The sequence below is a fragment of the Lissotriton vulgaris genome, unplaced genomic scaffold (assembly GCF_964263255.1).
Source record: "Lissotriton vulgaris unplaced genomic scaffold, aLisVul1.2 SCAFFOLD_4443, whole genome shotgun sequence".
Lineage (NCBI taxonomy): Eukaryota > Metazoa > Chordata > Amphibia > Caudata > Salamandridae > Lissotriton > Lissotriton vulgaris.
In genome coordinates this window covers 5,427-26,281 of record NW_028242086.1, presented here as the reverse complement: position 1 = coordinate 26,281, position 20,855 = coordinate 5,427, and the positions used below count along the sequence as shown (strand labels likewise).

The 20,855-nt window shown below is 49.6% G+C and overlaps 1 protein-coding gene across 1 annotated transcript in view; it reads left to right on the top strand.

Annotated features, from left to right (window-relative positions):
• The window catches only part of LOC147669069 (histone acetyltransferase KAT6B-like), a gene marked incomplete at its 3' end in the record, with an annotated part of 135,168 nt that extends 122,037 nt beyond the window's left edge, over positions 1-13,131 (top strand). Inside the window, exon 8 of the mRNA XM_086948249.1 lies at positions 13,016-13,131. Within this exon, the coding sequence (XP_086804375.1) occupies positions 13,016-13,131 (116 nt within the window). The remainder of the gene's footprint in view (positions 1-13,015) is intronic.
• Between the last annotated feature and the right edge of the window lie 7,724 nt (positions 13,132-20,855).

The following is a 20,855-nucleotide window of genomic DNA, read 5'->3' as shown; positions in this document are numbered from 1 at the left end:
AGACTTCCCCTCGCCGGTTGCGTGGCTGAGGACGGTACCACACCCGCAGCTCCGGAGGAGCCTCTGCAGTCGGCCCCAGCCTACCCCCCCCTTTCCGGGTCGGGTAGCGACTCCATGCCAGGTGCAAAACTTTCTTGCAGCCATGGCTGCCCTTCTTGGTCTGTCTGCCCCCGCCGGTGCGCCTTCAGGCCCCACAGACCCGACTGGGTGTCCTTGCCCTGTGCTGCCAGCCGGTTTGGCCCAAGCGCCGCCAGCGACTTCAGTCCCGGTGTTCCAGGACCCTCCTGGATCCATGCCTGGATCCCGGTCAGCGCCGGTTGACCTCAGGACTCCTCCACCGGCGTCGACTCCCCAGGTACTGCCTGTGATTTCTTCCCAGGTTTCAACCCCGAACGGAACACTGCGCTGGTCCGGCTTTCGTTCGAAGCGGACTTAATAGGCAGAGCAATTTCCCTGACTGTGGCGCTCTGCTGCCACGCCTGGCTGTGGTCCACTGGCTTTTTGGGGGATATCCAAAACACCCTTATGGACATGCCCTTTGATGGCTGGCACCTTTTAGACGACAAAGCAGAACATGCACTGGATCGCTTTAAGGACTCCCGGGCTACGGCCAAGTCCTTGGGCCTTTCCACCACGTGCACAGCTACTTCGCTTTTCATCCCTTTCGTGGCCACGGAGAAGAAGAATTTGTACTTGTACTTGTAAAGAGCACTATTCGCCAACTGGGGTGTCCTGGCGCTGTAACGCATACTGCTGTGGAACCCTTCCTGGCTTTTCCCTGTGAAATGTCCACTCCTGGGCACCATAGTAACCAAGAATAACTGTGGGTCGAAAAAGAACACCAACTATGTTTGTTAATGGTATCTATACCTGTTCAATGTATCCCATAGTATGTATATGGCATACAACGGGACTTGTCTGTGTGATAAGTTCCCATCAGTTACGCACACTGTACTGCCCTTTTGTCATCATTTGGGCCACTTCAGAGTGGAGAGTCCTTGTTGTAGACACTTTACACAGTTCTTAATGTGTGACGTCTATCTAGTTGTAATAAGGGACTCTAAGGGTGGTCAGCTAATATGTGTGGTAACTAAAAGCAGTGCTGAACACAGAAGAAATGTGAGTGATAGGAAAAAAGTGCTCTATTAAAATTTGGATAGTGGGCGCAAAACAACTTTATTCATGAGCCGTCCACTCCCAAACATTAAAAACTGTTAGTGCAAAGGATCAGTTTCAAACAGATATCTACTGGATGGTCAACATGTTTCTACAGTTTCTGTGATCCTACTGATATCTACTGCTTCCTCAGGACCATTAATAACGTTGCTACTGCTTCAAAAAATGTGCATTAAAGGAAACAAATGATAATATCACCTCAATTTGTCCTCTCACTCCTTCAGTATGAGAGGCATGCTCATCTCCTCACCTGGCCACACTCCTGGGCACCCCCAAGGTGAAGCCAGGCCTCCCAGCGCTGTTGGGGCCGTTGTGGAGATTAAGCAAGCTATTGCCCAGAGTTGCAGAGTGGGACCCATGATTAGAATAGGCACCGAGGTGAGAATTATCAGGTCCGAGGAAATTGAGCCCAAGACCCGCCAAAGCGGGAATTGAACCCTGGTCCCGGGCCAGACCTCTGCTTCAGGGTCTGCCACTCTAACCATTGAGCCATACTTCTCCACACCAGAAAGTGGAAGCGAACACGGAAGCGGCGACCCAACATGTTCGGTCAGCCACAAGCCACAGAACCAACATCAAGGTGGCCGCTGACGTGGGCCTTGCCGTGGCGGGACATGGGACCAGCAAGCGGGTCAGTCCACCTCCACCCCCGCAGCATCCGCCTCAAAGCCTTCCGAGTTTTCAGGCCCATCAGACGCCAGTGGGCGGCAGGATTCGCCATTACTTCAGACAGGTGGGTGATGCAAATTGTCCGAAGGAGCTACTCCTTCCCTTTCTGGACTACCCCTCCAGCCATGCCACCCCAGTACCACCGCATGTCTGGGGATCATCTGCAACAACAAGAGGAAGTTACAGCCCTCTTGGTCAAGGGGGCCATCGAGTGCGTTCCTGTGCCAGAAGTAGGTCGTGGTTGCTATTCCCACTACTTTCTGGTACCCAAGAAGGACAAGGGCCTGCGTCCTTTCTTGGACCTCGGGAACGTCCACCGCTTCCTCCGGAAGAAGTTCAAGATGTTGATGCTGGCTCAGGTCTTATCTGCTTTCGACCCTGGAGAGTGGATGGTAGCGTTAGACTTGCAGGACGCATATTTCCACATTCTTATCCTCCTGGCCCACAAGTGTTACCTGCGGTTCACAGTAGGCCACGAGCATTTTCTGTTCACCGTGCTCCCCTTTGGTCTTACCAGTGCCCCTCGGGTGTTCACGAAAGTGATGGCGGTGGTCGCAGCCCATCTACGCAGACCAGGGGTTTCAGTCTTCCCCTATCTCAACGACTGGTTGTTGTAGGTGGGCTTTCCCAGCACAGTCGTCTCCCACTCCAGACTATGGCCGGCCGACCTGCATTTGCTGGTGTTCTCCATCAACGTACCGAAGTCGCACCTATTCCCTCCCATCGGGGCGGTTCTGGACTCGACACAGTTTCAGGTTTATCTTCCTAAACAGCAAGTCCAGAATAATCAGGCTATGATTCCGATCTTTCAACCTCTATCCTTGGTTTCAGTTTGGTTGACCCTCCGACTGCCGGGCCTGATGGTCTTATATCCTGCTGGTAGATCATGCCAGATGGCATATGCGGGCTCTGCAGTGGGACCTGAAGTCCCAGTGGGCACAGCATCAGGGCTACCTGTCCGTTCACGTCCAGATCTCGGAGGGCACTGTACGACAATTGCAATGGTGGCTCACAAATCGCGGTTGGGTCAATGGCAGATCCCTCTCCCTTACCCAACCAGAGCACACAGTGGCGACTGATGCGTCTCTCCTGGGATGGGTTGGCCACATGGTAGAGGCGGCGATCAGGACTCTTGTCTCCGGCAGTGTCCAGTCTCCACATTAACTTTTTGGAGCTTTGGGCGATCTAACTTGCACTGAAGGCATTTCTTCCCTCTGTCCAGGGAAGTGTAGTGTAGTGCAGGTGTTCACAGACAACACCACTGCCATGTGGTACTGCAACAAACCGGGCGGGGTGGTGTTCTGGACTCTGTCAGGAGGTTCTGTGCCTCTGGACATGGCTTGAACATCAGAGCATTTCCTTGGTGGTTCAACACCTGGCAGGTTCTCTGAACGCCAAGGCGGACAAAAGCAGCCGTCGGTGCATGATGGATCACGAATGGCATCTGCATCCGGACGTGGTGCAAGGTCTTTTTCAGAAGTGGAGAGAGCCTTTGTTAGATCTATTCCCCACCGAAGAGAACGCGCAATGTCAGCAGTTCTGCTGGTGGGAATTTCCAAAGTGGTACTCTCTCTGCGACGCTTTTCGTCACAAGTGGACTTGCGGTCTGTTGTATGGCTTTCCACCTATACCACTTCTGCCCAGAGTGCTGGTGATCAGGCGCAACCTGGCCCAAATCATCCTTGTGGCTCCGGAATGGGCACGAAGATACTGGTATCCCGAGCTACTCAGCATGACCATCGATCTCCCGATCCGACTGACTCTTTGGGAGGATCTTCTGTCGCAGCAGCAGGGGACTGTCCTCCACCCGAACCGGTCTAGCCTCCACCTCCATGCGTGGAGATTGAGCGGCGACAGTTGACAGCTTTTGACCTCCATCCCGAAGTGTGTGATGTAATCTTGGCAGCCAGGCATCCCTCCACTAAAATGGTATACGCCAGCTGGTGGAACAAATTTGTGGCATGGTGCACAGCAAAAGCTGTGGATCCTCTTTCTGCCCCTCTTTCGGAGGTTCTTCTGTTCCTTCTTTCTTTGGCCCAGCAGGGCTCTGCTCTGGGCACTATCCAGGGCTATCTTTCGGCCATCTCAGCCTTTTTAAGGCTTCCTGATCAGCCTTCTCTTTTCAAGTCCCTTGTTTTAAATAGATTCTTGAAAGGCATTATGCACATGTTCCCTCCTGTCTCTTTCGTGATGCCTCAGTGGGACTTGAATCTTGTTCTGACCTATCTGATGTGTGCTCCTTTTGAGCCACTTCACAACTGTCCTCTTAGTCTTCTCACTTTAAAGACTGCTTTCCTGGTTGCCATCACCTCTGCCAGAAGAGTGAGTGACCTCCAGGCTCTTTCTTTTAAACCTCCTTTTCTTTCTGTCCATCCGGACAAAGTTGTCTCAAGAACACATCCATCTTTTCTGCCACAGGTTGTCACTGCCTTTTTCATCGTGCAAACCATCTTTGCCCACCTTCTTTCCGCCTCTGCATCCCTCAAAAGAGCAAGAGAGGCTCCACCGTCTGGACCCAAAACGTGTGCTCTCATTCTATCTGAACCGCACACAATAGTTCCAGGTGGATGATCAGCTCTCTGTGGGCTACGTTGGCGCCAAGAAAGTTCGGGCCGTGCACAAGCAGACTGTAGGAGCGCAGGTTCGATAAACAGGCAAGGAGGCTGTATGTATTTGCCAAGTGTTCTACTTTTATTGCCAGAAGTAACAAAAGTTGTAGATTCAAGAGGGTTTTCTTCAGCTTCACCTTCTGATGATGAACAAGATAGTGAGATAGTGGCCGATGGTCCTGGCTCCTCGTCTTCAGAATCACGGGGTTCTACCCGGAGGCTCATAAGAGGGAGAAAGAAGAGCCGTCAGAACACTATATCTTGGGGCTATTCAATAAGTTGTACCCGTCACCACACCTTTAGTACTCAGGCTAGATGGTGAAATTAAAAATGAAAAGAAGTGCCTGGAAAGGACTAAGTGAAGAGAGGGGAGGTTTGGGATAATTGTATAGGTACAAAGAAGTCTCCTAAAGTCGAAGTTGCCCAATTAACATATCAGTTCCACCTACTACTATCAGTTCTACTTTTATTGCCAGAAGTAACAAAAGTTGTAGATTCAAGAGGGTTTTCTTCAGCTTCACCTTCTGATGATGAACAAGATAGTGATATAGTGGCCGATGGTCCTGGCTCCTCGTCTTCAGAATCACGGGGTTCTACCCGGAGGCTCATAAGAGGGAGAAAGAAGAGCCGTCAGAACACTATATCTTGGGGCTATTCAATAAGTTGTACCCGTCACCACACCTTTAGTACTCAGGCTAGATGGTGAAATTAAAAATGAAAAGAAGTGCCTGGAAAGGACTAAGTGAAGAGAGGGGAGGTTTGGGATAATTGTATAGGTACAAAGAAGTCTCCTAAAGTCGAAGTTGCCCAATTAACATATCAGTTCCACCTGGTATTCGGTACTCTGTTCTATAACCTAAAAAAAAAAACACGAACAGAACACTCTACAAACAGCTTGGAGTTAATCTTGTCTCAGCTACACATGACCCAAAACAACTCGGCATTAAGCTTGTAGCTTAAAGGCAGCTACATATGACCCAAAACAACAACAAGGTCCCCGAAACAGTGAGCCACCCGCTCCCCAAAACAAGGTCCTCCAAAACAGCGAGCTGCCTGCACTGCAGCTAAAATCCACTAATGAAGCCCTGATTCCCCACCTGCCTCCCTCGTTTCCCCCTTCCATCCCAAGGAATGCTGGTACTCCGCTCTGCAGCAACTCTCCAGAGTTGCGGCCGCTCTCCAGCATCCTCCGGAGGACTCCGCCACTTCTCAGACCAAGGATCGTCCGGTTCTGTCTCCGCTCCTTGGGTCTTCTTCGGGTGCACAGCTACAGGGTCAGTCTTCTCCGTGCCGCTCGTCCAGCGTCCTCCTTCCTGGTTTTTCGCCCCCGGTTTGACCTTCTCCTTCCTTGCTTTTCATTGGAGCATATAAAGAGCTTCCGGGGCATTCTCCTCCCCCTTCCGGGTTCTCGTCTGCGTTGGTCTGTGGAAACACGAGACAACATGGATTTTGCGCTCGTGTGGGATCCTGGTAAGAGGGTCGGGAAAGTGGTAACGGTGTCTGTAGAGGGGCATCCGCCCAAGGCTCTATACTGGTGAGTCCCTCCTCACTCAGACCTTCTCCCACTGGGTAGTTCTGTGCATCAAAGAATACTTTTCTCTCTAGGAAGGAGCCTCCAGTGGGGCTACGCGACCATTCTACCAGGTTGATGGCTGCCACTAGTGCTTTGGGACAGGGAGTTCCCTTGCAGGACATTTGTCAGGCAGCCGTGGGCCTCGCTGCACAAGTTTACCAAGCACTATTGCCTGGACAGTCCACTCCGGAGAGGTGGCATCTTTGGCCGTTCTGTTCTCCAGGACTTTCTGGTGTGATCTTGGTTCGCAGACCCACCACCGGGGTTGGTATTGCTGGGGTATCTATTCTACGGTAAGGAATCTATCACAAATATGTTTCTTTCAGATGCACAAGTTACTTAACTTCGGTAACGCTATATCTGTAAGAAACATTAGTTAGTGATAGACTCCTTACCGCCCAACCCATTCTCCCCGTTCTGCGAATTGATTTCTAGGCTTAAGGTCATCCCGTTCAGGATCCTAGTTTCATTGCACCAGTGGTCAGGTTCTTGCATGGCTCAGCATCAGGGCGCGGAAAGTAGTGTACAGAACTGACATCTGCGCGGGCGACGTCTAAGTACCTGCCGCTACGTCATCCCGGTGACGAGGCAACGGATGCAGAGCAGACAGACGCCACCTTCCGACCCGCAGAGGTACTGCGGACAAACTTTCCGGATCCAGTCTGACGCCTGGGGGTAGTTCTACGGTAAGGAATCTATCACTAACTAATGTTTCTTACATCTATATTGTTACCGAAGGTAAGTAACTTGTGCTTTTATGCCATACACTTTTTTTGTAAATACTTGTTAAAACTGGAATGCACCTCTGTGTTAGTAAATAAAGCTTCAAGATAACAATTTACCAACCTCAGCCATTTAATTGAGATACTCACTTTAAAGATATTAGCTTCAAATTTGCTCCATAAACTCTTGCACAGTACCCAGATAACAGATTCTCAGGTACAGGTTGCGTTATGATTGTTAGTACCTCTGTCAGTCTCGATTGATAGTTTACCTGATTTTAATCCAGTGCCTCTTGTCATGTAAGTCTTTTTTTTTTTTTTTAAATTTTTAAAACCTTTATTATACAAGAGCACACAGCTATTCAGCCTAACATCCCGGAGGCAAGGCAGCATAGTATCAGGAGGACGATAGTGCAAAACAATTTACAGCAGAACATTGCAGGTTGTTTTTATTATTTTATAAAGATAACCAAAACCAAGAAAGAAACGCCAAAGGGCGCATTAGAAAGGCAATGGAGTAGAAAGGACGTGTATGAGTCAGTCAGAGGCAGAGGAGGTCAGGTAGAGAATCCATAAAAGAACGGATAGTAGGATGTAGAGGGGGGGAGGAAAGAACAGGAGAATTACAGTAAGTATGAAGCAGTTGGTGTCACAGGTTACGGTGACAGGTGTTCATCACGGGGAATAGGCTCCGGTGGTAAGCACAAATCGCCCCTGTATGCATTCCATGCCCCCCACACTTTGTTCCACGTTTGAGGCCTCCCCCTGGCAGCATACACCGTCTTTTCTCGGAGCATACACCAATCCATGTTGGCTTTCCATTGTACCACCAGGGGGGCCGCGGCAGAACCCCATTTCTGAGCAATATCTCGTTTAGCAATCATGTTGCCTAGTGTAGCCCAGCGAGTCTGCGCCGTGTTATAATCATTCGGTTCCCAGACGTTAAGGAGGCACCTCCGCGCCTCTGCAGCCAACTCAACGCCAGTCACTTCCCTCATTATCCGATGTACTCTCTCCCAGTAAGGGGCAATAACGGGACATTCCCACAGAATATGCATGAAGGTAGCGAGGACTCCGCAGCCACGACGACAAAGGCCATCAGGCGAGAAGCCCATGTGCACGAGCCGGGGGCCGGTGACATACACCCGGTGAAGGATCTTGAATTGCACTAGACGTAGACGCGAGGAAATGGCGACCTCCTTAGGGGAGGACACTGCACTCTGCCAGTCCTCGTCGTCAAGTTCCAGGCCATCCGCTACCCATTGTTCTCGCAAGCGCAGGAGGAGGTCAGTTCTAACATTGATCAGTTTCCTGTAGGACAAGGAAATGGCACTATCAGGCATATGGCCGTCTAAAATCCTGTCCTCCAAGGGGGAGCTTTCAGGGATTTCGCCCTCCGCTGGCCTAGCGGCGTTTAACGCGTGCCTCAGTTGGGCGTAGCGGAAAAACTCCGACCCGCCCAAGTGATACTCGGCCTGCAGTTGGGGGAAGGTCTTAACTTCTCCTTAAACAACCATGTCTTCCACCCTGGAGATACCTATAAGATCCCATTTATCAAAACCCTTGGTGTGCCAGAGTTTACCCAGGATATCAGAATCATACAGTGGGGTGAATCCAGTCAGTCTGCCCTGCCAACCCTGTATCTTAGCAATCGTCCGCCACGTGTGAACCGCTGCCTTGGCCGGGCCCGTGAGGCGCCGATCAAAGGACCTGGAATACAGGGCGCGGTAGTAGTTGCCACCACGCAAAAGCCATCTGTCCATTGCGTAGCCCGGGCTATACGCGGGGCCATAGAGGCCATGGTTGATGGCAGTGAGTTGAGAGGACCAGTAATACCGCCGTACGTCCGGCAAGGCGATACCTCCGTCGGACCACGGTAATGTGAGCTTCTGGATGGCGACACGAGGTCAACCCTCCCAGAGCAAGGCACGTTGCAGGCTCTCAACTTCTCGGAAGTAACGAGCCGGAACCGAGTCCTGAGTATTTTGTAGGGCATACTGGAACCTGGGCAGGGACATCATTTTAAACAATGCCGCCCGGCCCAGGAGAGAAAGCGGAAGCTTGCGCCAACTTTCCACATCTCTCCGCAGCCGCTGGAGAGGGGGAAGGAGGTTGCGGTCATATCGCGCCTTCGAGCTACCAGAAATGTAGATTCCCAGGTACTTAAAACCCTGTCCGGCCAGTTGGATATTGCAGCCTCTAGGGAGGCGCGGCGTGTCTCCCTTCAGAATGTAAAGGGAGGACTTGGCCCAGTTAATGACCAGGCCAGAGTGGCGCCCAAACAGCCGGAGCACGTCACATGCTACAATAAGTGACTTACAGGGAGAGGTAAGATAAAGCAGGATGTCATCTGTGTATAAGGAAACTCTATCTTCAAAACCCGGGGCCCAGGTGATACCATGCAGGTCCGGGTGTGAACGTAGCATGGCCGCAAGTGGCTCCAAGGCCAGTGCGAACAGGAGAGGTGACAGGGGGCAACCCTGTCTAGTACCTCGGTGAAGCGCGAAGGACGCTGACATGCGGCCATTGACTGTAACAGCAGCCAACGGGCAAGCGTAAAGAAGTTGCACCCAGCTCAGGAAGCCCGGTCCGAATCCAAGCTTTGCTAGCACCGCCCAAAGATAACTTCATTCAAGGGAGTCAAAGGCCATCGTGGCATCAAGGGAAGCAAGTACCACCGGCTCCTCCAGGGTGTGAGCTCTGGCCATGACGCCATGAAGCCGTCGCAGGTTAAGGGCAGTGTTACGGCGGGGAATAAAGCCCGATTGATCCGGGTGCACCAAATCACTAATGACTCCGATCAACCGATTTGCAAGCAGTTTGGCTAGGATCTTAGGCTCCGCGTTGAGGAGAGAGATGGGACGGTAGGATCTGCAAACGTCTCTCGGCTTCCCTTCCTTGTGAATAACCACAATAGTGGCCAATCGTTGATCCAAGGGGAGGAGGCCCTCCTCCCGAGCCCGCAGGAACATGGTCCTCCGATACGGGGAAACCACATCCGGTCGAATCTTGTATAACTCGATCGGAATACCATTGGGGCCATTCGCTTTACCCGACCGCAAGGCACGGATCGCCAAGGCAATCTCGTCCGCGGTTATGTCCCGATCCATGTCGGCACGTTCCTCGTCAGAAAGACACGGGAGGTCAATCGTCGAGAGGAACCCGGCCGAGTCAGCCTCGGAGCGGTCTGAGCTAGAAGTATAGACACCCCGGAAATAATCAGCAAAAAACTCGGCAATGGCACTTGGGTCCGTGACCGTCACTCCGTCCTCGCCCAAGATCTCCGGCACCACCCGACTAGCCATCTCGTGCCTGTCCAACCAGGCCAGCAACTTTCCGGCCTTGTCCCCAACGTCATGAATGCGGCCTTGCTGTTCCTTGGCCAGAATAAGGGCAGCATTCGCGGCGAGATCATGGTACTCCGACTGCTTAAGGGAGAGGTCGTGCAAAAGAGAAGGGTCGGGCTCAGGCCCCAAGCGGGACTCGAGGTACAGAACCTCATCTTCAATATGCGCAAGGTCGGCATCCCGAACTCGCCTGGCCTCCGCAATGAAAGCAAGGGCCTCACCCCGCAACACAGTCCTGAATGCCTCCCACAAGGTGACAGCCGAGCCAACTGAGCCTACATTTTCGGAGAAATACAGGTCGATGGCCTTGGCTAGGAGCGCACGCGTCTTGTGATTGCGAAAATACCAAGGGTTCACCGCCACCGGACGGCTGGACAGGACAATGTTAAAATCAAACGAGACCCACAACGGGGAGTGGTCTGAAATACCCCGTGCCAGAAAACGGGCCTCAGACACGGCAGGTGCATGCGCCGCCAGGGTAAGGACATAGTCTATACGGGACAGACTTCCGTGGGCACTCGATAGGAAGGAAAATTGGCGGAGCGCGGGATGCAGTAATCGCCAGCAGTCCACCAACCCCATGGAGTCTAGGAAGGCAGGCAACCACATTTGGGAACTACGGAGATCTCTCGGCGGTTGGCGGTCCAGGGAGCCAGAGCAGACTGAGTTGAGATCACCCCCCATTATCAATAGGCCCGAAGGCAGGGACAAGATGGCGCCACCAAGGTCTTGAAAGGTGTTGGATTGCAGGCCCGGGGGAACATAAACCGAAAGTAGCGCTAAGGAATGCCCCTCCCATCTTCCCGCCACAGCGGCGTAGCGTCCCCTCTCATCAAGCACTGTGACGTCTATCTCAAAGGGAAGGGACGCACGCACCAGGATACCCGCCCCCCCGAGAACCTGAGGAGAACCCCGAGTGGGCCACCATTTTGTAGCCTTTACGATTGAGGGCCTTGCAGGAGTTCCCTACCAAATGCGTCTCCTGTAAAAGCACAATATCGGGCATATGTCTCTTTATCAGTTGAATCACCACCCCTCTCAACACGGTCACCCAACCCATTAACATTCCAACTGACCACTTTTAATTTCCTACCCCCCATCGTCCGGCAACCCGCCCCACCCGACCCCAGCCAACTCAGTCATCGAGTAAACAGTAATAAACACAATCCATTGCCTCAAGAAAAAGGAAGATAAAGAACGAACAAACAAATAAACTTGCATAGTTGCACCCCCCACCCTGCACCCCTGCATATGACTAAAAAGGCCCCCCAACCAGCAGTGTGCCTGTCGCCCCAAATACTACTCTACAAGAAGAGACCCAGAGGAGTAAGGAATCTCCGCGAACACCCCCCGCCACCCTCCATGTACGAACAGGAAAGTCAACAGGGTCAAATAAAACAATACCCGATAGTCACATGAGGCGGAAAGACCAAGCAACGGTTTTCCCACTGTAGAGCCAAGTCTCATAGGTCAGGGCCACCAGCAGCACCTCCATCATGATCGTCCTGAGCGTCTTGATGCGGCGACAAAGTGTCCAACCAGTCACTCACATTCTCGGCAAAGTCAAAGAAAAGGGCCCGGCCCTCGTGTTCGATCCGGAGCTTGGCAGGAAACATCATGGAATATTTGTACCCCAAATCCCGTAGTCTCCGCTTCACCCCGGCGTAGCTCTGGCGCTGCCGCTGTACTGTCCTGGTAAAGTCCGGATAGAAGTGGATGTCGGCGTTCTGATACTTAAGCGGTCCATGTCGTCTGGATGCCTGCAGGACCGCGTCCCGGTCGCGGAAATTGAGTAACCGAGCCACGATGGGTCTAGGTGCCACGCCCGACTTCGGCGGGCCACCCGGCACCCGGTGGGCTCGCTCCACCGAGGAAAAAGTTGCTAAGGCCAGGCGGTGCCAGATGGGTCTTTATAAGTTCTTCAACGAGGAGGTCCGTCGCCGCCTCCTCCGAGCCCTCCGGGACACCGACAATGCGGACGTTTTGCCGCCTGGCACGGCTCTCAAAGTCCTCCAGCCTTCTTGAGAATTGGTCCGCGGTCCTCTGCAGGTTCCGGACCTCTGTTTGTAGGTCCGAGACATCGGCCGTCAGGCTGGAGGTCTTAATGTCCAGAATTTTGACTCGATCATTAGTCTTGCCCAAGTCGGCTCTAATGAGAGTCAGGTCAACGGCCATAGTGTCCACCTTGTGTGTCAAGACCTCATGTTGTTGTTGCATGTCCGCCCGGAAACTAGTAATGGCTCCCATAATGTCGCCCAGGGTAGGCTCAGAGCCGTCGGGCGAGCCCGAGGGCGGGAGGTTCTTGGCAGAGGGTCCGGTAACAGGTGGCGTCTTCGGCTGGGTATAGCGCTCAATCCTGTTCTGTTGCGACTGTGCTTTGCCGCGGACGCCTTTGCCCGATGTCTTGTCGGGGTCCCCTCTGCCCGCCATGTTGGGTCCGATGAGGACAAAGGGCTGTGCCAGGCAAGCCCGAGCCCAGCGAGCAGGATATCGTGTCCGGGCTGGACAGAAAGAGGCCGTCTCAGGAACGCACTGCGGGCGCTAGTATCCCGCCGGCGGAGACAAGCAGGCACTCCGCAGATCGATCGTGCGTAGTGACGGAGTCCGGAGAGACAATGGCACAACACTGGCACGGAGTCCCACTCGACGTAGCTCAGCGTAGGAAGCACCGATTTGTAATCGGAAAACGGCTCTCGCCTCAGTAGACCATCAGCAACAAAAATCCACCCTCGTGGATCAGGATTTCAGACAGGATATCTAAGGAGGGTCGGAAGGTCCGCGGAGCTCCGAGCTTACGCGGCCATCTTGGTTGCCCGCGAAGCTCCTCCCAGTCATGTAAGTCTTTGTACGTTAGTAACAAGTTTACATTGTTCATTTATTTGATTTGAGTAACCACATTTTTTGTTTTTTGTTATGCAGAAAATTGGATGCAAACGTGTTGTTGATGCCCATGGGCGGTTTCCTTCCATGATTGAGTTTGGGCAGTATGAAATCCAGACCTGGTATTCTTCACCTTACCCACAGGAGTATGCCAGGTACAGTCACTGTTCTTCTGTTACTTCACTCTGCATTGGTATGGGACAGCTTTTCTGCTTTTACAATCCTTTTGTTATGTCAGAATCGTGCATCATGTTTGGTTTGGTATGTTTTATTTTGAATGTGGTACACACTGTACAGCTTCATTGCTTCTAGGCGTTCCGGCATTGGTTTTGGATACATAGTGGTATGGTGACAACATAGCTTGTAAAACAGAGGACATTGCAAGGCTATATTAGTTAAATATGATGCATAGCTCTGGATTGCGGAGCTATGCCTGGGTGGCACTGATTATAATGACCGTGTCCAATAGATCTTTGAGGATTAATGAAAACGACTCAGTGTAAAATTAGACGTGGACATCACATAATTGTACAGGTGGAGCATAGTAGAAGAGATACATTGGGGAAAAGAGGTAGAAGATGCATGGAACTGGCGTAGCATCATTCAGATCTTAAATATCAAACTAAATTGCATCAGTGACGGAGAGTGGCTTACTTTGTAGATACTTGACATGTAGAATAGATCTTATCCGCTGTATACTGTACAATTGCATAATCGCTTACTTAAGGAAATAACCAGGTCGGTCTAGTAAATCCATTGTATTGATGTGTGGAGCTGAAAATTATAGTGTACATCTTTGATTATTTGCCAGAGCAAAGTGCAACCCTGTCCCCTGGATGACTATATATCTGATTGACAAGAGTAACAACTCCATTGTCACTTCTTAGACTAGCCCAGATCAAGACCTTTTCCTTTTTGTAGAATTTAGTGAGCAATATACCTAGAAATAAAGGCTAGTCGTGCAACTATTTTATTTTTTTAGTGTTCAGAGGCTGATGTGTTTTGTTCTTGCTGGTCTAAAACTAAAGCACATGTTTAGGTTAATAATTTAAAAAAGGCAATCTAAGCTCAAATGTGGGAAGGATAGTGGAGTGCTGAAGCTATCCCTCAACACTTCCCTGATTGTCTCAAAAGGGAGATATATCCTGAGCTTGTTTCATCATCAAATACAGTCCTGAATAAATCAGTCGAAGGTCTTATTTTTATTTTATTTCATAAAATTTCCTCAAACACAGTCCCAGCCGCCAATACGTGTTTCGTCTTTTGTGGTGTGGACCAGTCTTCCTCGGGGCTAGAAATTCATAATAAATGAAATCAGTGTTCCAACATAATAAACATAAAACTGTTGTCAATCACAGCAGTTTAGAGTCAAAACTCAAATGTGGAAATCTAGTGACGAGTAATAGAGGAAAAAGACAAAGCGCTCCAAAAACCAGAGTGAATATAATGATAGAGAGATCAATCAAACATGATATATCTCAACCATTATTCAGTGAAAAACTCCATCCGTGTGTGATTAGAAACATACAGATCAGTATTCGTTGTGTGGTATTGAAAAATAAAATAAACAAGACAAATTGTGTGTGATGATTGAAAGCATCAACCTAAAGGGACGAAACACTAGAATTTTTTTTCTTTCAAAAACAAGAGTAGAAAAGAACCACCGATCTGTGATTAGAAGAGATCAGAAAAGCTCCTCAGTTCCCAGAGTTGAATATGTAGACAAAGCGTGCGCCCTGTACGGGTATAGATGGATCCAAACCTAAAAAGGAAACCATCACCAAGAACTCACCTAAAGCTATAAATGTTCCCAAATTAGCCGCAAAGTATACAGGTCACTGCTATATAGATTCACAGAAGCAGAGTCTGCAGAACAAGAAAATCGAATATTAATATCCATGTTTGCCACTCCACTGAAAAAAATATGAATCCAATAAAGGTAACTCACTTATCAAATTATTGTGCCATGAGACAGAATATGTAGCCTCCATATTCTGCTGGCCATAAGGAAGTCTGTGGTCCGCACCACAAAAGTCGATACACGAGCTGGGCTGTGTTTGGGGAATTTGTTTTAAATAAATGTAGAAGACCTTCTCGACTGATTTATTAAGGACTGTATTTGATGGTGAAACAAGCTCGGGATATATCTCCCTTTTTTCTGAACGGTATAGATTTTCTATACCATATGGTGGATGGCCGTCGCCTTATCCTTGGAGCTTCTGATATCTTTACTGTATTAATGTTTTCTCATTCTCTGCGCAATTGTCACTCAGCCATCCGTTCCGTTCAGTATTCTCTGATTGTTTAAAGGATCCAAAAAAATACTTGTGCTCGATAATATACTTAGATTGGGTCTGTGTATGTAAGAAATCGTGCCTCTGATACAGAGCGCAGAAGGTGGGCCTGTATAGCTGGTGTTTTACACTCTGTACATCACTTCAACCTTATGATGACAGTTTAGAGCTTGATTCCAAGTTGTTACCAGATAGCCATATCTCCCAAAGCACAAACATCTCATTCTTAGGATTGCTTTGTTTACACACCAGAGTAAATTGGAACTTTAGTTCTGTTGCAGTGACTTCACACTGTAACCCATAGAAAGCATTAGCTTGTTAAATGAAAGTCTAGGGTTTAAAAGATGGTTCTGGGGACATTAAGGTATTTGGTAGCCATGCTCTGCCATGTTAATTGGGTCTGAATTTGATGTCTTTGCTGCCTTCCTATCCTCCCAGTTTAGATTATGCAGTCATTGGTTTAGCTATGTGATGAGAAAATATATAAATTTCACTGATCGTGTACTGTAGTCTTCAGTGAAAGGCTACTTGCTCAACGCACACTAAATTGCAACTTTAGTCTTATCACTTCCATCATGCTGCTTTCATAATATAATAATTTCGAAAGTTACATTTCACTTATGCAACGGCATTCAGGTGTGGCATATTGTTGCTTGCTTCTCCCATATCCAGCGTTTTGTCACCATGTTATGATTTAAAAGCTCTATTTCAAGGACCTGAAATAACATAATAAACGTAGGAAAATAGAGCTGTATTTGTGTACGTTTTTTAGACCTCACCTTCAGCGTTTGTTTTTTGGAGATTTCAATCAATCAGTCAAAAGAACATCATTGTACATCTTGTTTAAAAATAATGGTTGAATTAAAACTGATTGTGTAAAATATTTGGTACAGCTAAAACAAATAGGACTGTTTCAACCCTTAAAAGATCGTGTAATTGATCAAAATATAATCAATATTGGTTGTTTGGCAGTGCAACTAGTCTTGATACAGTACAAGAAGCAGACCATGTTACCAGGATAGATTGTAGAAGTAGTCACTGTAAAGGACAGCGATTTTGGCTTTGATATAGTTTTTTGAAAAGGATAAACTATTACGTGTACAATTCATAAAGACCTCCTGCAAAGTTAATTAATAAGCTGGCACGGGTCTTCTGTGCTACCCAAAGGGATTTGCAAACAGTGTAAAGTATCATTAATAGACTTCAGTCCTTTTTTTCGGTGCCATCCGACGCAGTTTCGAAGCTCCCTTCCTCGTCCCTGAGACTTGTACCTCAGAATGTTTCAAGTGTGTAAGGGATGTCATCCCCGCCCACCCCCCTCCCCCCAAACTACAGGCTTCAAGCCCTGTCAGGACTATCGCACAGAGGTGTCTGTGACTAATATCCACCAGGTATGCTTGAGGTGCCTGGGGCAAGCTGCGACTCCAAGGCCTATGTCAATGAACCTGAAAACTACCCGGGGCCAAGAATAGGTTGCTACAAGTTGCAATTCACATCCAAAGTTTTCCCGGAGGCTGGTATTTGTCATGCTTCAAATCTTGGGGTAGATCTAAAAGGGAAGACTTAATGTTGAAGTGGGATTCGGCTCTGTTGTGCCACCCTCATTCGTCTGAGCAGGCATGGGGGCAGCACCACTATTCTCTATCTCGCTCCTGAAGTCACCTGACTGAGGAGCTGATCCTGCAACTTGTTCTCGCACTAGACAAGTGTCCTTGCCAAATGCCACACGACATCAGCTTGAAAAGTTTGTACAACAGTGCTACATCTCTTTAGATCCTTTCTGACTTCCTCTGGTGCCCCTTCGGGACCCAAGGAGCTGTGAGGTCCTACATCTGGGATACCACTGGTGCGTCGCCCTTGGTCCCAGGTTGACTCTATGAACCAGTCATACCTCTGGCTTCGCTTCCAGCCCACGACCTGTGCTGGCCATGGGTTCTTTGATGCCCTTGATGACTCAGTTCGTGCTGAAGGAGGAGGAACCAATCGTTCAGTCCAACAAATTCTGCGCTGGTCCCAAATCCAACCAAGGTGCCACTTCCTCTGTTGGACGTTCCTTTTCCTCAAGGGAGGCAGCCCATCTTGCACTTCCTTTTTGCCACCAATCTTGAAGACTGGCTAGGGTGATTAGTTCGCTCAGCTCTAAACCAATGACAATTGGTATGAAGACTTGCAGGAGGCAAGTGGCCTCAACATCTCTCCAGAGACGACCCTATTTCCTCCTACTCGACCCTCAACACAGAATTCCACTTCCTGCGCTCTGGTTATGCATAGGGTGGCTAAAGTTTTTGACCTCCACCTCCCCAACAGGCAGGTCAAAACACATTTTTTGACGGAGGTCCTACAACCTGGACAGAATTCTTATGAGGCTCTCCTGCCATTTAACAAGGCATTAACAGGCAACTTATTAAGGGCTTGGGCCAACCTGTGCTCTGGGGCTCCTGTCAGCCAAGTTCCCATGTGCCTCATCCTGCTCAAAGTGACCCTGCTTTTCTCTCCCAGCATCCTTCACTAGATAGCCTTGCTGTTCAGGCCTCCACGGTTGGTCTAATCCAAACAGGTTTCCCTCCACTCCTCCTGACTAGATGTCTAAATTGTGGAAAGATTTGGCAAGATTGTCTTTTATTACACCATTATAGCTTTCTGCTCTGTCAACGCCAGCTGCTTATTTGGAGATTTCTCTAATTTCCTTTGGAATACGGGCGCTCAAGTCCTCCCAGCTGTTCATGACTACCTATGCCCTGTCATGGCCCAGACCATTATAGATGGTTATGATGCGGCCAAGTTCACAATTCGTTGTGGCTCTGACTCCACTGATTCCATCGGGCAAACTATCGGTACCAGTTTTGCCATTCACTGCCATGCGTGCATGCGATCTACCAGGTTCTCTAGCGACATCTAGTCCTCACTGATGAACATGCCCTTCGATGCTACGCGCTTGTCCGGGGATCCGGCTGACTCCGCTCTTGAGTGGCAAAACGGAACCAGGGCCTCTGCCCTTCCTCACCAACTGTACCAGTTTCAGCACTCCTTTCCCAGTTTTGGACGAGGCACCCCTTGCCTCCAGCCTGTTCAACCCCCTCAGGTGACCCAACAAATTTGCGGCCCCGTTGCCCTCTGCCCACGCGGCCAATGTCAGCATGCTGCCCATTCTACCACCTCCCACAACATCTGCCAGGCCTCTTTAGCATGACCTTTGTTGTAGCGCGGCCACCCGGTTGGAGACCAACGCCAATAATGCTTTCTGGAATGGCAGGAGATCACTTCAAACATGTGGGTCCTACAGATAATTTGCAAGAAATATGCACTCCAGTTCATTCCACCCAGCTGCACCTTTCACCGTCCCTCCTACAACAGACCAAGGACCATCTATCTTTCCATTTTGCAGCAGGAAGTGCAAGCCTTTTTGGCCAAAGGATCTATTGAGGAGAAACTGGTGCCAGAAGTATGGCATGTTTGTTATTCTCGCTACTTTCTAGTGCCTAAAAAATGACTGAGGTCTACGGCCTATATTGGGTTTGTGCCCCCTCAATGCCTTCCTCTGAAAAGAGTTCAAAATGTTCACCCTGACCTAGGTCGTGTCTACATCCAGACTCCAGGACAGAAGGCAATCGATGGATCTGCGGGAAGCCTATTTTCATATTCCCGTCTTTGTGCCCATCAGCATTACCTGCGGTTCATAGTGGGACCGGAGCATTTGCAGTTTGCTGTGCTCTGCTTTGTTTACACTAATGGCCATTGGGTGTTAACGAACAAGATGGTGACAGCTCATCTTTGAAGGTCTGGGGTGCCATTCTTCCCCTTTCTCGATGACTGGGTAATATAGGCGGGCTTGCCCCAGGCAGGCGTCGGCCACCTCCTGTCTTCTTAAGGTTTCCCTATCAATGTGCCGAAGTTGCACCTTACTCTTCCTCCGACTCTACCCTTCATCAGAACCATCATGGTTTGGTTATGTGCCTTTCCTGCTGGAAAGAGTCCAGGACTTTCAGGCTATGATCCCGATCTTTCAGCCTTTGTTCTGGATTTCAGTGAGATTCTCTGGCGCTGCTGGCTTCCTCCATTCTGCTGGTCAGACATGCCAGGTGGCATATGCATGCTCTGCAGTGGGATCTGTAATCCCGGAGAACCCACCATCATTAGGACCTCTTACCATGTTTAGGTTTCGGAGGAGACTGCAAAAGAGCTGCAGTGGTTGTTGCTGGACAGCGATTGTGTAAGCAGCAGGCCCTTCTCCCTTTCCCGACCGAGAGCTGTGTGTGGTGACTGCATCACTTCTGGTTTGGGGCGGCCATTTGGGAGAGGTGGAGATTGGAAGCCTCTGCCAGTTACACGTCGAGGTGGCGCAAGGTCTCTTTCACGAACGGGGAGAGCCATGGCTCTGTCTGCTTGCCACTACTGAGAATGCACAATGTCTACACATCTGTGCTTTGGAGTTCCCAAGGTGCGTCACGTTGAGAGATGCGTTTCGCATCGAGTGGAACTTGGGACTCCTGCATACCTTTCTGATAATACCACTCTTGCCCTGAATTCTCAAGAAAATCAAGACAGGCTGGGCCTACTCATCCTAGTGGCTCTGATTGGGCATGGATGGTGTAGTTTCCAGACCTCCTGGGCTTGACAAAATGGCTTTTAATCAGGCTACCCCTCTGGGAGGGTCTGCTGTCACAGCAAAAGGGCAGAGTTCTGCACCCGGGCCTTTACAATCTTCACTATTATGCTTTAAGATTGAGCTGCGACAGCTGAACACCTTTAACCTTCCTCCAGGTGTATTTGATGTAATCTTGGCACCCATGTGTCTCTCAATGAAAACTGAATATATGCCGGTTGTTGGGATACATTTGTGGCTGTTTGCGGCACATTGCAGATTGACCCTCTCCATGCCAAGTTATATGTTCTGCTCTTTGTTCTGTCTCTTGCCTGGCAGGGCTTTGGGCACAGTATAGGGTTATCTTTCTGGCACTTCGATTGCCAAATTAGTCCACACTGGTTGATTCATCGGTTGTAATGTGGTGTTTGGAAGGTCTACAACATATTTTTCCCCATTCTCATTTAGTGATACCCTTGTGGGACTTTAATCTGGTCCTGGCGTTTCTGATATGCACTCCATTTTAGCAGTTTCACAGCTGTCCCTTGTGGCTTACAATTCATACTTGTATCTTCATCCCCTCGGCATGACGACTGAGGGAGCTTCAAGCTCTGTCAGTCCTCCATCTACTACCTTCTTTCCAAACAACCCGGGTCTGCACACTCTGGCATCCTTCCTGGTGAAAGTTGTGGCACTGTTCCATGCCGGTCAAATAATGACGCTGCTCGTGTCCCTCATCCTTCTGAGAATGAGACTCCATTGATTGGACCCCAAAAGAGCTCTAAGCTTCTACAAAGACCGTATCAAAGAACACACGGTGTATGATCAGCTCTTTGTGGGATTCTCTGGAGTGGAAAAATGGTAAGGTAGTTTAAGGAGAATAGTCTCTCAATGGTTGTGCTCTTCATTAAGATCTGCTGCACATTGGTCAAAAAGTAGCTTCTGGAAGGACTGCATGCTCATTCTGCCAGGGCCAAAGCTGCTTTCACTGTTAGCATTCAGA